Source organism: Lynx canadensis, chromosome F1, assembly GCF_007474595.2.
Source record: "Lynx canadensis isolate LIC74 chromosome F1, mLynCan4.pri.v2, whole genome shotgun sequence".
Classification (NCBI taxonomy): Eukaryota; Metazoa; Chordata; class Mammalia; order Carnivora; family Felidae; genus Lynx; species Lynx canadensis.
The window spans coordinates 44,137,567-44,153,530 of record NC_044319.2 but is presented as its reverse complement, the minus strand read 5'-3'; the positions used below and the strand labels follow the sequence as shown (position 1 = coordinate 44,153,530).

At 44.0% G+C, this 15,964-nt stretch overlaps 1 protein-coding gene across 9 annotated transcripts in view; it reads right to left on the bottom strand.

Annotated features, from left to right (window-relative positions):
• Positions 1-15,964, bottom strand: part of SRGAP2 (SLIT-ROBO Rho GTPase activating protein 2) — a 234,440-nt gene that overhangs the window by 69,874 nt on the left and 148,602 nt on the right. For 7 of the 9 annotated variants that reach the window (XM_030302923.1, XM_030302925.1, XM_030302924.1 and 4 more), the window contains exons 5-7: positions 9,733-9,795; positions 1,136-1,351; positions 386-514 (exon numbers count right to left, since the gene is read on the bottom strand). In XM_030302923.1, coding sequence (XP_030158783.1) covers positions 386-514; positions 1,136-1,351; positions 9,733-9,795 — 408 coding nt within the window. Of the gene's footprint in view, positions 1-385; positions 515-1,135; positions 1,352-9,732; positions 9,796-11,205; positions 11,225-13,092; positions 13,112-15,964 lie in introns of those variants that run through there. The other 2 variants (XM_030302928.1, XM_030302929.1) reach the window with 2 other exon arrangements.

Here is a 15,964-nt window from a genome sequence, read left to right as displayed (position 1 = left end):
TAGCTGATGTGAGAGAGTAGTCCCTGGAGACAGAAGCGCATTGCAGTTATGAGCATGAGTTGAGTAATCAGACCTAGGTACAAATTTTGCCCGTCACTTATTAGCTGACTCTGAGGAAGTCATCTAAACTCGGAATTTTAAACTGTAAAAGTGGAGACAAGAGTGCCTTCCTCCCAGGATTCTAGTAAGACCTGAAAAAGACAAAGAGGGCTTCACCTGGTACCTGGTACATAGCAAAACCCCTAACGGGCTGTGGCTACTATCTTCGTAATTCTTCTCCAAATGCTCCAAGATGCCGGGGCAACAGGACTGGGGAACGAACACCTGACCAGTTCTCTAAAACCAGGAAAAAGGTGCCCTTGAGCCCCCAGCTTTAAGCACTTACATCAATAAGGTCAGACAGGTCGTGGATATAGTACTTGAAGACAGATGCATTGGTTGCCTCCAGAGCCAGCAAGTATTCATTCCGGGCTTTAATGGCCTTCAACTTATTTTCTGTATACTTGGCTTGGCGCTGAAAAGAGAACAAAAGTTCAATTCTGCTTTTTTTTTTTTTTAAAAGGGGAGATTGTTCTCTAAAAGATGAAAGGACAGTACATTCGAGAACCACAATTGTGCTGCTACTCCCTACGCGCTGTCTGCCTTAAATTGGGTTCTAATTCTGTTTAATGAGATTCGAGGGCAAAATGTAGATCAATCCAGGAAAGGTTAATGAGGCTCCCTACTTTAGACACATGTCCCACTTTGGTTCTATCTGCAAATACCATCCTCTATCCTTGTGCCACCGTCCAGAAGAAGGTGTCACTACCTCTGCCCTGAATACGGGACATGTGAAGCCAAACCCTAGATGTGCAGTCCCTCTCCCAGCTTTGGGAAAGGTTTGGGAAAGGTTTCTATGGTTTCTTGTGAATCTGCTACAGGTGAAGAACTAGGAGCCCTCTGCCCCGGGCCCAAGTTCTTCCAGTATCCAGAATTTCTTCCAGGGCAGACAGCAAGGACTGACTTTTGGCTGTTAGGCCCTAAAGGAACCAGAGTTACCTTGTTCTGTTCTCCACGGCACCTACTAGAAAACTCCTATCGGTCCTGACTTCCACAGTGCTCGTCCCCAGCCCCTAAGCTGCTGAAGCACACGTACCTTCTCCTTCATTTTCTCAATCTTCTTCACCGAGCTCCTCCGGACATGCTTCTCCTCGATGCGGACGTTGGATGAGGAGTCAGGGGAGCGTGGGGTCTGCCGGTCTTCCTGCTTTACTGATTTTCCAATTTGCTTCTCCTCCTGCTTCTCTGCCTCCTTTAGTTTGCTCTGAGCACTGATGCTGTCGGCATTGTACATGTGATATGTCTTCATGACCTGCAAGACACCCCCCGCCCCCACCCCCAGAGGTCAAGCCAATGGGGTCAAGTTCTGCTTTACAGACTGACAGATTCAGATTCATGTCCCACATGAACAATACCCTCATACCCTTAAGGGAAAAATTCTTAAGTGTTCGGTTCAGCAAACATTGTATATTAAAGACCACTCCAAAGCACAGGAAAGCAGCACTTGAACTGAGCCAATATGTCTTATTATTAAAATGACTTCGCGTCTCCCATCATCTATTATTCACTTCTATTTATTAACACTTGTAATCATTACTCCTTTATATTGGCTAAGTAATTTGTATTGCTTAGCCGTCTCACAACACCAAGCACGCAGGAAACACCACCACCACTCAGATCCCTAGAGCAAAGCCCTTTCCCTGGCTGGTTAGGAACCCTGAAGAAGGCAGCACTGCCTGTGGAGTAGTCTGCTTTTTGGACATTTCAGATACAAAATACGGAAGGAGACAGGCTCCAAAAGCTCTTTCTCCTGCTCTAGCATTCTAGGGGTCAGTCTGGTCTGCTTCGTGAAGATCGAACGCCCTTTCTCACGGGAACCAGAACAGCAGCAGCAATAATAATGGCGGTTATCATTTACTGAGCGTTTAGCATACGTTTGGCTCTGTGCTGAGTGCTACACACCCGTCTTCTCATTTCATCCTTACAGCCACCCTGTGGTCTAGAAAACAACCCTACGAAGACTATAGACCCACACAATAATTCAGGTAAGAGCCTAGAAGGAATAAAACCCACATCAGGTGAAGCGAGAGCTGCCACAGGAAGGAATATATAAAAGGAGAGAAATATCGTTTTCAAATTCCCCATCGAAGCAACCGTCTGGGAGTCCAATCTCTTTTCTTAATGAGGAGGCCAGGAAGCCTAGGACTTGTGTGTGTTTCCTCCCAAACATACTTCCAGCCACAAGGTGCCCACTCTTCCCTGCTGGAGCTCTCTGTTCCCACACAGGGGCCTCTAGCTCCTATCTAGGAATTAAAAGTGCTGATTGCAACTAAGCAAGCTGAAGTTCAAGAGTGGTGACATTTTGGTGCCGTGCGATTTCCTTGAGAGGGAGAAACAGAGTGTGGTAGCTGGGTGCATATGTGTGGGGGCAGGGGGTGCAGAGTGAACAACAGAGGAGAGTACGGGTATTATATTGATAATAACCTCTAGCACTTACTTATTAGTACGTGCTGTGTGTCAGAGGCTTTATGCATGTTTTCTCACTTAACCCTTACAACAACTCTGTGAAAGACGCGATTATTTCCACTTGTAAATATGGGGAAACCAAGGCTGAAGGAGACAAACTATCCCATCCAAGGACACACAGCTAGTAAATGGCAGAATCAGGATTCAAACCCAGGTCTGTCAGATCACCAAGTCCACATTCTTAGCCATTAGGCCCCCGTGTCTTCCTCGGAACAGGACCAGAGCTGGATTAGTTGGGAGGAAAGGTTAAGTTCAGTCAAGGCAGGTTTACAAAGAGGAGCTGGTTTTATTAATGGCTTCATATTAGAGCAGTGGTCTCAACTGGGGGCTAATCTGGAGACATTTTTGATTGTCACCACTTGGGAGCTTGCTACTGGCATCCAGTGGGTAGAAGCCAGGAGGCTGCTAAATACCGTAGGCACAGGACAGCCCCCACAACAAAGTTGTCTGGCCCAAAATGTCCATGGTGCCAAGGCTGAGAAATCCTGGGTTAGAGGGACCTTATGGATGTACTGATTCTTTAGGATCAGCTAGAGGTGGTGGAAAGAATAAAGAATATTGGGGCATTGACAAAATCAAAGTACATTAGAGTTTAAAGGTCTCATTTTGGATACAGAGTATCTTAAATCAGCTTCACCTTATTTTGGACCTCACATCACTTCCCATAATAAGATCAACTCTGTATATTCTCTACACAGGAGAACTGATATTTAACTGGTAGCATTAAAAGCCTTGCTAAGTAATTCAAACGGTCTTCCAGAGTCCAGGCTGACTAAGAAGTGAGGAAGAGGCATCTGTTATCCTGTCTGAAGAAGGGTATTCAGGAGACCACATTTTCTTTCTTTTCATCTGAGTATGGATTCAACAGCTTGAATGAACAGTTACAAAAATGAATGATTTTTAAGAAAGCAGTTTTCCATTTCCTGAAGATGCATGATAAATAAAGAGGAAACACTATGAATAATAAAAATCAATGATTTATATTGCTCCTTTCCACTAAAGAACTCTCTCTTTTTTTAAAGCTTATTTATTTTCAGAGAGAAAGAGAGAGACAGCACAAGGAGGGGAGAGAGAATTCCAAGCAGGCTCTGTGCTGTCAGCATAGAGCCCAATGTGGGGTTTGAACTCAGAACCGTGAGGTAATTACCTGAGCTGAAATCAAGAGTTGGATGTTTAACTGACTGAGTCACCCAGGCTCCCCTAAAGAACTCTCTTTAAAAGAGTAAAATACTACCTCCTCTAAGAAACTATGAATTCTTAAGAGTAAGCATCACTTCTTCTTTTGTGTTTTCTTCTCTTCTCCACAGTTGGGAAATGTGTCATCTACACAGTAGTAGTTTTACAATCAATGTGGTTGCCCCAATGACTTAATGACACTAAATCTCTCCTTTGTGGAAATATGGAAGAAGTATAACTAGTATCTTTCAGCTCAACGCAAAACTGAGGTATCCAGAGGCCAAAGCTTGAATAAGTGATGCCAAAACAATTGGAGAAATAGGGAAGTCAAGATAGGACTTGGAGAAATATATACATAGTGAGGCAAATACAAACTAGGGAAAAAACTCAGAAGTCTAAATTCTCAGTTCTAAGAAGAGAATTCACTTTACTTCAAAAAAACTAAATCTTAATTCATGCCTTTAACTCTGCTTTCTCTCCAAGCCACACTAAAATCATAGAAAAGATGATGATGATGATGATGATTATTATTATTTTAGATATAAACTGAGGAAAACAAAAAGAATGAAAGCAACACATAAAAAGCAGGGAGGCAAATAGTAAATATCTACCAAACCTTAAACCAAAAGTAGGCAGAACCAAGAAGCAACCAGACTTATATCACAGAAGCTCTAAGGGGAACTGGTGGCAGTGGGATGAAGGTGAAGCTAAAACAAGAGAAACTGCTGGAAGCCCAAGAATCACTGGACTATCAGATCTCAACTCCTCCCCCTCCACAGTGAAGGACTAGAGGCTTATTTTTATAGGGAATCTATGGATTGGGAACACTGGGCTCAGCTGAGGATAGGGGTACTGAACTTAAAACAGGAAGATCACTGAAAATTCTATACTGAATATTATAATGGCCTCAGCCTCTTCATAACTCAGACCTCAGACATAGGCAGGAGGTCAGAAAAGCCTTGTCTAGGGAATCTGACCATCCAAGATAAAAGACCTAGTAATACTGGTTATCAGGGCTTCCCCAAGGACACACCTCAGTCAGATCACAAAGTCCACATTCCTAGCCACTAGTCACCAGTGTCTTCCTCTGAATAGGACGAGAGCTGGATTAGTTGGGAGGAAAGGTTAAGTTTAGTTAACCAGAAGTTCCAACCAGCTTTTCAATGCCTCGCTTTTTCTTTAAATTTTTATTTAATTTTAGAGAGAGAGAGAGAGAGAGAGAGAGAGAGTATGCATGCGAATGGGGGAGTAGGGCAGAGAGAGAGAGAGAGAGAGAGAGAGAGAGAGAGGAGAGAATCCCAAGCAGACTCCATGCTCAGTGTGGAGCCCAATGTGGGGCTCGATCCCATGACCCTATGATCAGAACCTGAGCCAAAATCAACACTCGGACGCTCAACCAACTGAGCCACCCAGGTGCCCCAACACTGCCTCACTTTAAAATACGAAGGCAGCTAAAACTTACCAAACATTTAAGGAAAACATCTAATATGAAAGGCCAAGACCAAAACAAACAATTTAGAGGGAACAGAAAGTATACAGAAGGGAAAAAGATTCAAAAATAACCAATTATATCCCTAGAGAGAGCAATGAAAAATTAAAAGACATTGTATCATGAAACAAGAACAGAATGCAGCAAAAAAGGAACATTTAGAGAACAATAAAGAGCTCTTGGCAATTAAGATTCAATTCAAATACCTTTCTAAGGAGCCGGACTTTGTGCCCTTCCTCTGGAAAGACATGTAAAAGTTATCACCTCATATTGTACTTGCTGATTTACTTTTCCCCCTTCTATTAAAACTAAATGCCTTGAGTTCAGGGATATCTCTTATTTGTCTTTGTATCCTTAGTGCCTACTGCTGGATACAAACAGTTAAGCAGAGTTGGGGGACTAGTAACAGACATGGTTTCAAGGGAGCAGGTGCTAAATACCAGTCTGCAGTGGTTCTGCCAGCAGACAGCTTCAGCACCAAATCAAGGAGTCATATATTCAGGGGGAGCACAGAAGCATAAAACGTCTGGGGTAACAACAGCCCCTGTGTCCCAACACCTCTTCTTGCTTTCTCAGTTCTAGGACTTACTTGACTCTTCCTACTTAGCCAATCCATGTGGCTTCAGTGCCCCCACATAGCCTCCTTCCTGTGGGCACTTGCTGAGCTTTTCCAGATACAATCAAGGCAGAGAATTCCAGAGTTCTTTGGGAAGCTGTGTGCCCCAAATTCAAAGGCATTCCTGGATCACCGGTCTGAAAATGAAAACCACTTATGCCACAGCCTATAAACTAGCCAACTCATTATGGAGGAAAAAATACATGGAAGAGAATGCTCACTAGGGTTGCTCTCTGAATGGCAGCTGTGGGAAGCAACCCCTGGCACAGAATGCCATGTCAGGGAAATCAAAGGTCCTTCAGGCAGAAAAGAGGAAGTACAGAGGGGCAGCTGGCCACTTATGGTGTGAGTCTGGGCCTCTTGCCCAAAGGCATCTTTATTTGGGAACACTCAGGCCCTGCCCCTTGGATCATCAAGGTTAAAAAGTACTTAAATTATAAACCCTTGGGTAATCAGTCTCCTAAAAAGAAATATTTTGGGCAATAGGGGAGATGCAAGCTAAGGAGAGTACTGAATATGGTGGGTTCCTTATATCCCTGGTTTCCTTTATTCCATGCCCACAAATAACTTCTATTGCCCACAGGGTCATTGAAACAAGAGGCCCTTTCCTGCCTTCCCAAAAAGCAAATAAGGGGAAACCTCCTTATAAGATCTCCTTTGTTCTCCTCTTAACTCCTCTGACAGAGAGAGGATAGAGAACATTCAGCAAGTAGCTTCCCAAAGCCAGCATATAATAGGGCCATGTAACTACTTGATGAAACCATTGTCCCATGCAGGGTGACCAATCATCCTGGCTTACCAAGGACTTCCCTAGGTTTAGCACTCAAAGTTTCATGCCCCTGAAAACCCTTCATTCCTAGGAAAACTGGGATAGTCAGTCACCCTAATGCCATGGTGCCTGACTGGGGCCAGTCCTACACTTATCTCACCCCACAGAGGAAGAAACTCATAATTCTGTTCTCTGAACTTGCTAATGGCCTATAGAATCTGCAAACTTATTTGACCCTTAACTACTGCCTAATATTTTTGGAAGTATGACTGGAGATCTCAGTATATGAAGTATGTGGAAAGCTGGGTCATAGAGGTTGGGACATCCCCCAGGATCATATAACTAGTGGCAGATCAGGTAGAATCTGGGTTGCCTACTTCAGAAGATTCTAGTCACTAGATGAAGGTTTTTCAATCTTGGTACTATTGACATATTAGGCAAGATAATTCTTTGTTGCAGGGGGCTACCCCATGCATTATAGGATTTTAGTTGCATCATGAACTCTAGCACACCCCTACCCCAGTTGTGACAACCAAAAATGTCTACAGACATTTCCAGATGTCCCCTTAGAGAAAAAAATTACCATGCTTGCAAATCACTATACTAGACCCTTCTGGTTTCCCTGGAACTTTCCAGTGTTCTCTACTCTTTCTTCCCTTCTCACTGCTAGAGGAAAAGAACAAACTTTAATTTTGGCCTTGGACAAATTGACAAATTAAAAGAGTGTGTACCCAGGGATAAAAGGTACAGCATAGGGAATACAATCAATGGTATTATAATAGTGTTGTATGGTGACAGATGGTAGCCATACTTGTGAGCACAGCATAACGTGTAGATTTGTTGAATCACTATGTTGTATGCCTGCAACCAACATAACATTGTGTATCAACTATGCTTCAATAAAAAATAAAATAAAAATAAAAAGAGTGTATACCAATTCATCTCATGGCAACAGACTCCACGCCCAGCCAATTCTCAGTTTGCATGCCAGCAGGAAGATTTTAAGCTCTGCATGGAGCAGGAAAGCACTGGCCAATGCTGGACTGCCTGAAGACCACAGTCCAAGTTGCCAGTTCAGCCCCCTCAAACCAGAGCGGCAAGTTCCCTGGTTTTCTTCCTCATTCCTGCATGAATTATGCCCTTTCCCTTATTAATTAATTAATTTATTTATTTATTTATTTATTATTATTTTAAATGTTTATTTCTGAGAGATAGACAGAGACAGGGGCAGGGGGGCGGGGGGGGGGGGGAAGAGAGAGAGGGAGACACAGAATCCGAGGCAGGCTCCAGGCTCCGAGCTGTCAGCACAGAGCCCGACATGGGGCTAGAACTCACAAACCGTGAGATCATGGCCTGAGCTGACGTCGGATGCTCAACCAACTGAGCCACCCAGGTGCCCCTTCCTTATTTATTTTTTAAAAATCATAGCATATTAGGAGATCTTGGACTTGAGCAAAGCCAATGGATCCTCAGACACTGTTCTTTCACTGCTACCCCAAGTCCCATTGCAGAAGCAGCAAACTGGGTTTGAACTAGTTTGGGGTTTGTTACTTATTCATCCTGCGCCTCCCCAGAAAGAATAAAGAGCAGAGGCCCAAGATACTTGCAAAAAAATAAAAAGATTCATATAATGACTGAATGTGTCAAATTTTTATCTTAGTGAATTCTTTGCCAGGATATGGGAGTAATAGGGTGCCTAGAAGATGCCCTAAAAATAAAGAGCAGAAGTAAAGCATTACAAAGACAACAGGGTTCAGGAAAACATATCTAGTCTGTAAATGGTTCACATCAACACGCTTCTGTTTTTATAAAGAGCTTTAACTGCACTTGAAAGAAATGAAAACTTGGGAGTTGAACCAAAGAGTACCATCTATCTGCTCTCCTTCAGAGCAGAAGAGTCACACAGCAGAATTCCAAATAAACTGAGCGTCACTGGAGACCAGTCTGATGACTACTCTACCCTATTTACTTGTTCAATAGTTGCCATGACAAAATGGCCACACCTAGGCTTTTGGATCAAGAACATGGAATTCTCTGATCCCAAATGCCTGTGATGCATGTCACCACTGCCTGTCTTCCTGTGAATAAGAAAGAAAGAAAGAAAGAAAGAAAGAAAGAAAGAAAGAAAGAAAGAAAAGAAAAGAAAGAGAAAAAGAAAAAAGGAAGGAAGGGAAAGAAAGAAAGAAAGAAAGAAAGAAAGAAAGAAAGAAAAAGAAAATGCAGTGAATAAGCAAGTAAACACAGGAAATCAATTTCACCTTCGCAACAGGATCGGGGGGCAACCCCAGAGACTGACAGCAAAGGCCGGGCACAGGCCAGCTGAAGAAGGGGGTCCTGAAAGGCTTTAGCTGTATAATCAAAATATTCCTTGTACGGCAACAGGAATTTCCTTGGTGTGCATATGTGTTCTAATTATATTTAACTAAACACGGCTAGGGAGAAAACCACCACCACCACCACCTTCCAGTGCCTGAAGAAACGCATCAGCCACAGGCATCATGTGCCTAAAGTGCCAGTCATTTCAAAACAGATTGTATTTTCTTCTCCAAACCTGAAGCCTGCCTCTTCACTGAGGTTTGGGCTTTATAAAACCCCGGGGAGTCGGTGCAAAGCTCTCTCTGCCTGAATCGGCCCCTTAGATCGGGGGCATTTAAGCCTCTGTGCTTCCCTCTAGAGCACCCGCTCTTGTCTCAAACCCGTAGATCAATGCAAGAACTGATGCAAAACCTTGCACATCAAGTCCTTTCCAACAGACACATATTAATGGTACGATGCACACTATGTTCTTTGCCATTAGGTTTGGGGTCCCTGGTTTGCTGCTAATGGGAGTCAGTTGTACTGATGAGAGGCCTTGGCTGGTCTCTGGCGATGATGCCCCCACGAAGGCAGAGTTAGTTCGCGCAGCCAAGGAGGGATCTTATTCTGAGAGTGTTGTTTTGGCTCACTCAGATTTGAAAGTAAGAGTGTGAAGAAAGAAATGGGTGGAGTCACCCCCAATGGGGACCATGCACTGCCCTCAACCTCAGCTCAGTTCTGTTGCTGATGTGACTATGGCCACAAGCTGCCAAATGCTGCTTCCTTCTGCTTGTTAAAGAGCCAGGCACCCATATGATTTACCGAGTAGAGCTCATTCAGGACCTTCATCAAATCATCTTGGAGTTGCTGGCCGACTTCTTTACTCTGGAAGGAAAGAGAAATGAAGGTTAATAGGGAAATAGAAGGAGGGAGGAGGGGGCGACAAAGGCAAGAGCAACACTGGCTCTACAACTAACACAGACTCAATTAAGGCCCATTATTTAATCCAGCAAATCAGATAACCACTCCGATCAGACCCAATTACGGTCAGATTACTCAAAGAGTTTTAATAAAATGAAATGCGCCCCTTCTATAGCCTAGCTAAGGCAATCATGTGGAGGCCAAGTGGGTAGAGGCTGTGATTTTTCGATTGGTCTCCAAAGAGCAGGCCTAAAAGCCACCCCCTAACTAGCAACTATTGTTCCTCTGAGACTTGCAGTCGAGCCTTCCTGAGAATCAAGACTTCCTGGATGCAAGTCAGATATGAAATAGGATGAGAGAGAAAGAAGCATATAAACATCCAAGGACTTCAAAGTACCTGACTAAAGACCTCCAAGCAGGAAGGGGTTATTCGTCTTATTTGATTTACTTCTACCCCAACCCCCCAGGGCAGTAGTACCCCAATAATGACTCTGGTGTGCAGATCAGCTAACGCTCCTCAATCCTGATAATGGATGTTAAGGGGTCTCCAACTGGCCAATCCTAAGTGGGAGTGGCTCTTGGGTTCTTTGCTGCTGCCATTGACGGCTGGCATCTCACCACCCAGATGGAATAGCAGAAATAAAGAAGAATGAAGAAGCAGGAAGGAAAAAAGAGCCACGCCTTCTATACTGAGTGGTTTTTTTTTTTTTGGTTTTGTTTTTGGTTTTTTTTTTGCCGAGCCCAAGGGAGCAGGGGCTAAAACACTGATTGGCATCACTGGGTCATGAGGGGAAGCCCTCATTTTATCTTCTGCCAGCTCTATTTCTTTCCTACAAATCAGATACCAACAGTGACCTTCTAACAAAAGGAAGAATACTACCCATGGCACCGCTCAGCTCCCGGGCAAAGAAAGGAAGAGTTCTTGCATGTCAGAAACATAGTCCTTTATGATCTTGCTTTTTCAAGATGTATGATTATAAAACCATTTTTTCCTGATTACAAAAGGAGTATATGTATTGTAATTAATAAGAACACTGGAAAAACAAAAATACACACACACAAAAGAAAGCTGTAGAAAACATCAAAAAAGAAAAAGTAACTTAATTCCTACCACTAAGAAATCACCCCTCTAGACTTTATTTTTCAAATCTTTTTGGTATGATTTTCATGAAATGGGGGTTGCATTATACACACTGGAACTTAACTTATTCACTTAAATAAATGTTATAAATAGTTCCCTACGTGTTATTCTTCCAGAAAATTATAAAAGATTATATTGACGTAGCTCCTATTCTTGGACATTTACTTTGCTTATAAATTTTTATGATAAAACACACTGTATTCAGTTACTTTGTGCATAAGCTTTGCACACACCTTTCATTATTTTCTCCTAGAAGTAACATTGCTGAGTCGAAGACTACTCATTGATGCACCAGAAGCACATGCGCATGTTGCTTCACTTTTTTCCTCTTGACAAGTTGACATGATGTCCTGTTGTGATTGGTAGTCCTTTTGATCGTAATGAGCCATTTTCATTTCTCTTTAATGTTTTGCCATTTTCTACGAAGGAATTAATTATGGAATATAACATGTGTGACCTTTGTTGTGGCTACACAGGACTCATTACACCTGGCTGTGTGGAAATGGGCGGAAGGAGCCCTGAATGAGCAATCACAAGATTCTCCTATTCCTGGCTCCTCCACCATCAAGAAGATAACTATGAACAACACGATTAATCTCTCTAAGGGCCTCTCTTTTCCTTTCCATAAAATGAAAGGCTAACACATCCTAAGGCCCTTCCTAACCTCTGCCATTCTATGATTCTTCACGATCTTTTGCCTGGCTTCTTGAGCCCACGTTAGATTCAACCATTGCCCACTTCAGGGTATGGTTGGTTGGCTTCATTCCGCCCAGTAGGAGATGGTGAGCGAGTTCCCCTTCGGGACTGAGACGCTCTACAAAATGGATGGCTTCGGGCGTATCTTGCCAGTCTTAAATTTACCATTCCCAAATGTCTCTCATTCAATGCCCTCAACCACTGGAAGAAGCCACAAGAGGAAATGCCTTTCATCTAGAATCTCACATACCAGCCTCTCCTTCCCATCATGAAGGGAGCTGAGCTCCGCTGAAGCAGCAGAGATCCAAGGAGGTGAAGTGAGGCAAAATGACTCACCAACCAGCCCCAGAGTCAGCAACAAGGCCAGGAAGTGACCACGAGTATCACTTCCAAACACCCTGCCCTCTGGCCTCCAAGCCAACTCCCTTGTCAGCCACCCATCCTCCCTTACTGCCTCCTTGTGTTTAAATGGTAGAGGTTCCTGGAGAAAGCTCCCATTCCTCTACCCTGTTGCTCACCCATGACTTAAATAACTTAGCCGCAGGAGGAGGGGGGGAGGGGAAGGGAGGAGGGGAAAAAAGCATAACCAATAAAAAAGCAATTAAGCCCAGGCAGATGTTTCCTTTCGTGTACCGATTAGTTGGAAAAGGACCGACTCAACTATTATCCCTGTTTATTTGAACAGGCTGCCGAAGCGGATTCTGACTTATGGCTCCCTGTGGCTGAGGGCTGGGCTGGGAACACACGTGAAGCTAGCCCAGTCAAAGTGTCCAAGAGAGCCCCTGGCAATCAGGAACATTTCTGACACAAGTAGAGAGTCAGGAACTAGCCAGTGCTTCCCTCTCCTCTCTCGGATGCTCAAAGGCCACCCATTCTCTGTTTCGGAAACCTTCACTGTGTGCCTCTGGGGACAGCGTGGGGACAGCGTGGCCCCAGCGTGCCAGGAAGGGCTTCCGTGCTGGCCGGCCACTGTGGAAGGGTTGTAGCTGGGAAGCTACAAGGGGGCCCCACCCAAAGACAAAAGGGACATTTAATCCTGGGAACAACAAAACCTGATGAGAATGAAGTCTGCAGGGCTCTTCCGTTCCCTCCTAAAAACATGCAACGGGTTTCTAGGCAGGGAAGAAAAAGAGACTTTACAGAGCAGTCTTTGTGCCCTATCACACAGCCTGCATCTCTTTTCTTTAAAATTTCTTGGAAGAGAATGAGTCATCTAAACATTGCAGGAAACCAAATAGAAGTCGAGGGGAAAAATTACTTTGGGCAAAGTTTTTCTCTTAAATGTTTGCATAGTAATCTTTGCCTGGAAAAAAAATAAGATGCCTAAATTTAGAATAGAGATGTGGCACAGTTAACAATGCGGGTTCCATGGGATAGGAAGTGCAATGGTGTCTTAGGCGGGGATCTTTTATTTTGAAACTCACCACAACTGCGCCAGCCAGAGCGTGTTTCCCGGGGCCCCCACTCTGCCTGCTGCTGGGGTGGAGCTGATCCGGAAGGCAGTGAGATTGCTACAGCTCCTGCCAGCTGTGCATTTACAAAGTGGGCAGGGAATCCTCCTTTTCCAACAGAGAACAGCACCGGATGACACAAACGAAACGCACAGCCGCATTTCCCCCAGACTGGAATCTTCCAAAGCCACCTCACTCAAAGAAAGGGGACAGCGGCAGAAATGCAAAGGAACAAGAAAGAGGCTACTCGGCCTTGGGCTGCCTGACGCTAAGGCTGGTCACTCTTCTTTGGATGGATACATCTCCTGAGCTTGGATGGCTTTGTCTATTAGCATTTCCCAAAGAATGCACAGTATGAAAGGGCTTTCAAACTGGTCCTCATCCCGGGAGATTACCTCTTACCTTGTCTGTAGCTGTTTTGCTTAGCAAAATAGTGGGGTGGGTGGGCCATTGTTCGTGGCCTATTCCATCTATACTACATCTACACCACAAAGCCGTATTATTTGACAGGCACAAAATCACCCCGTTTGTATGAAAGAAAAAAAGAGGAAGGCATGCCTCTGCCATGTGGTGAGAGCTAATTTCGGCCCCATCCCAAGGCTTAGCCTGTCAGCAGGTAGAAACAGTAGGGTCATTTAGCTCTCTGCCGATTAGCCCGTGTCAGCAGTTTTCCAGAAAAGAATCCAATTTTCAAGGGCACGTATCTCCCTTCACCAGTGCTGGCACCCCCACCCCCAAAGATATTTCTGAGGCCAACCGTTAAAAGATCCAGTTTAAAACTGAATTTACATTCACAGTTTTCAGAGAAAGGGACATGAACCCTATACAAAGCTCTGGCAGCAGGAGGAGTGCCACCAGATGCACAGTGACAGTTTCAGAGGCACTCGTTCGGCACTTCAAAGAGGCCAAGTTTCATGGGCTGGAGCTTCGCCTGAAATGCTATTGGTGGGGAGGACAGGGGTAAAAGGAGTGGGTGTTGGGCAGTGGGTCCGGTGGCAGGGGACGATGGACACTGGCCGGCCTTTCCCCTTCCCGCCTCAGCCCATCTAAACCAGTGGTGCCGTGTGAAGTTGTGGGCGAGGGAGGGTGGTGATCCCGGAGGTGAGAGCTCAGAAATGATTTCTAGATTTCTCCCCCGGCCGCGACACTTGTGTATATGCAGAGGGACTCTTTGTACTCGGCATGCGCTCATTAAGGTACCACGCGAGGGCTCCAGGAAGGCTGTGCTCCAGTTACGACTTAATACTCTGGGGAGCCCAAGGTAGTATAAAATACAAAATATATTGAATTGCAGAACTTTTACAGAGAGGTAGGCTGGGAGCTGGCATAAGAGGGACACTTAAAGTGCTTTTGCCTTCTAAAGACAGGGTAGACCGGGATTTCAAAATGCACATTTTTAAAGTTGCAATCCAGTACATCATAGTGTGTCTACAATAAAAGTACTTATTATGCGCAGTGCACTCTGCTCATGCCTACTCTTTTCTCTTCTCTCCTTTTTTTTTTTTTACGTTAGTCATAACTCACTAAGTGCAGTTTACAACTCATTAATGAATCATTATACACAGGTTTAAAATGACTGGGTATGCTGTAATTGTAGAATTAATAAAGAAAATAGTGGGTCAGGGACTGGAGCCCACCAACCAAGACAAGCACTAAATGACTCGCCCTCTCAAGGTGGCTGATCGGATGTCAGGAAGCAAGTTCAATCCCTAGATCTTGGCGAGGGGGAAATGCTGGTTTCAAGGAGTGAGCAATAAAGAGTCTGTTGGCAAAATATTTATAGAAGGCCTATTATGTGTCAAGCACTTGTGGTTTGACTGGGAATACGGCAGTATACAAAACAGTTTAAAATTTACAATCCACTGAGAAAGATGGACATTAATCTGATGTCAGATTACCATAACTATCAGAACACAATTCTTGCAGTCTCAAAGGCATTATTAGAAATGGAATTGCTTAAGCCAGTTTTCTATTCAAGATCAGTATTTTTTTTCTATCTCAGCAAAGAGGTTTCCGCACTTCAACCTAACCCCAGAGCAAGCTAGATGATGAATCTAGCATGCCAGAACAGAAATCCGACTTCAAAAAAAAAAAAAAAAAAAATCTAGCTATTATACAGCATATCCCTTTTCTTTGAATTTGCCTTTCTAAGTGATAATAGATATTTCAGGTTATAATGACAGTGCTTCATTATAAGTGACTCCCAAAGTGGGCACATTCCACTTTCAAAGAATCTCTTGAGCTTGTCAGCACCTGTAAAAACCAATCTCACCAGTGGCTCCTTCACTTCGAAGTGAACGGGTCTGGTTAAGCGCTCCCAGTGACGAGAGTCATAACTTAGAAGAAAATGTCCGAAACCTGATAGCCTGAGACTCAATACCTGTCTCCGAATTCGCCTTCTAACACAACTGGTTTCTCAATTAGATTCTTGTTTAATTATCTGGATTACTTAGACTAAACAACAACAAAAACTAGATTACAATTTTTGAAGCACCTCTCTGTCTCCCGTGGTGCCTGGCCCACTACTTTCTGTATAGGAGACATGAAGTAACAAGCCGTTGAATCAATTAGATCAAGTTTTAGCTTAAACGCTGTGCTTTCACATAACAACAAGAAAACAATATACAGTTGCCTTCTCTTCGTGCAGATTATTAAAAGCGGAAACATCAGAAGTTGCCCACATACGCTCCCTCACAGTTGAGCGCAAAAAAGGTGAAATGACTTTTCCAGGATCACACAGCTGTTTGGTATCCTGTCTAGGACCACATGCGATACTGGAAGAGGGTGAAGAAACATGCAGGCTCTGGGTGTGTCGGGATTTGAATCCTTCCACTACGTGATCGCA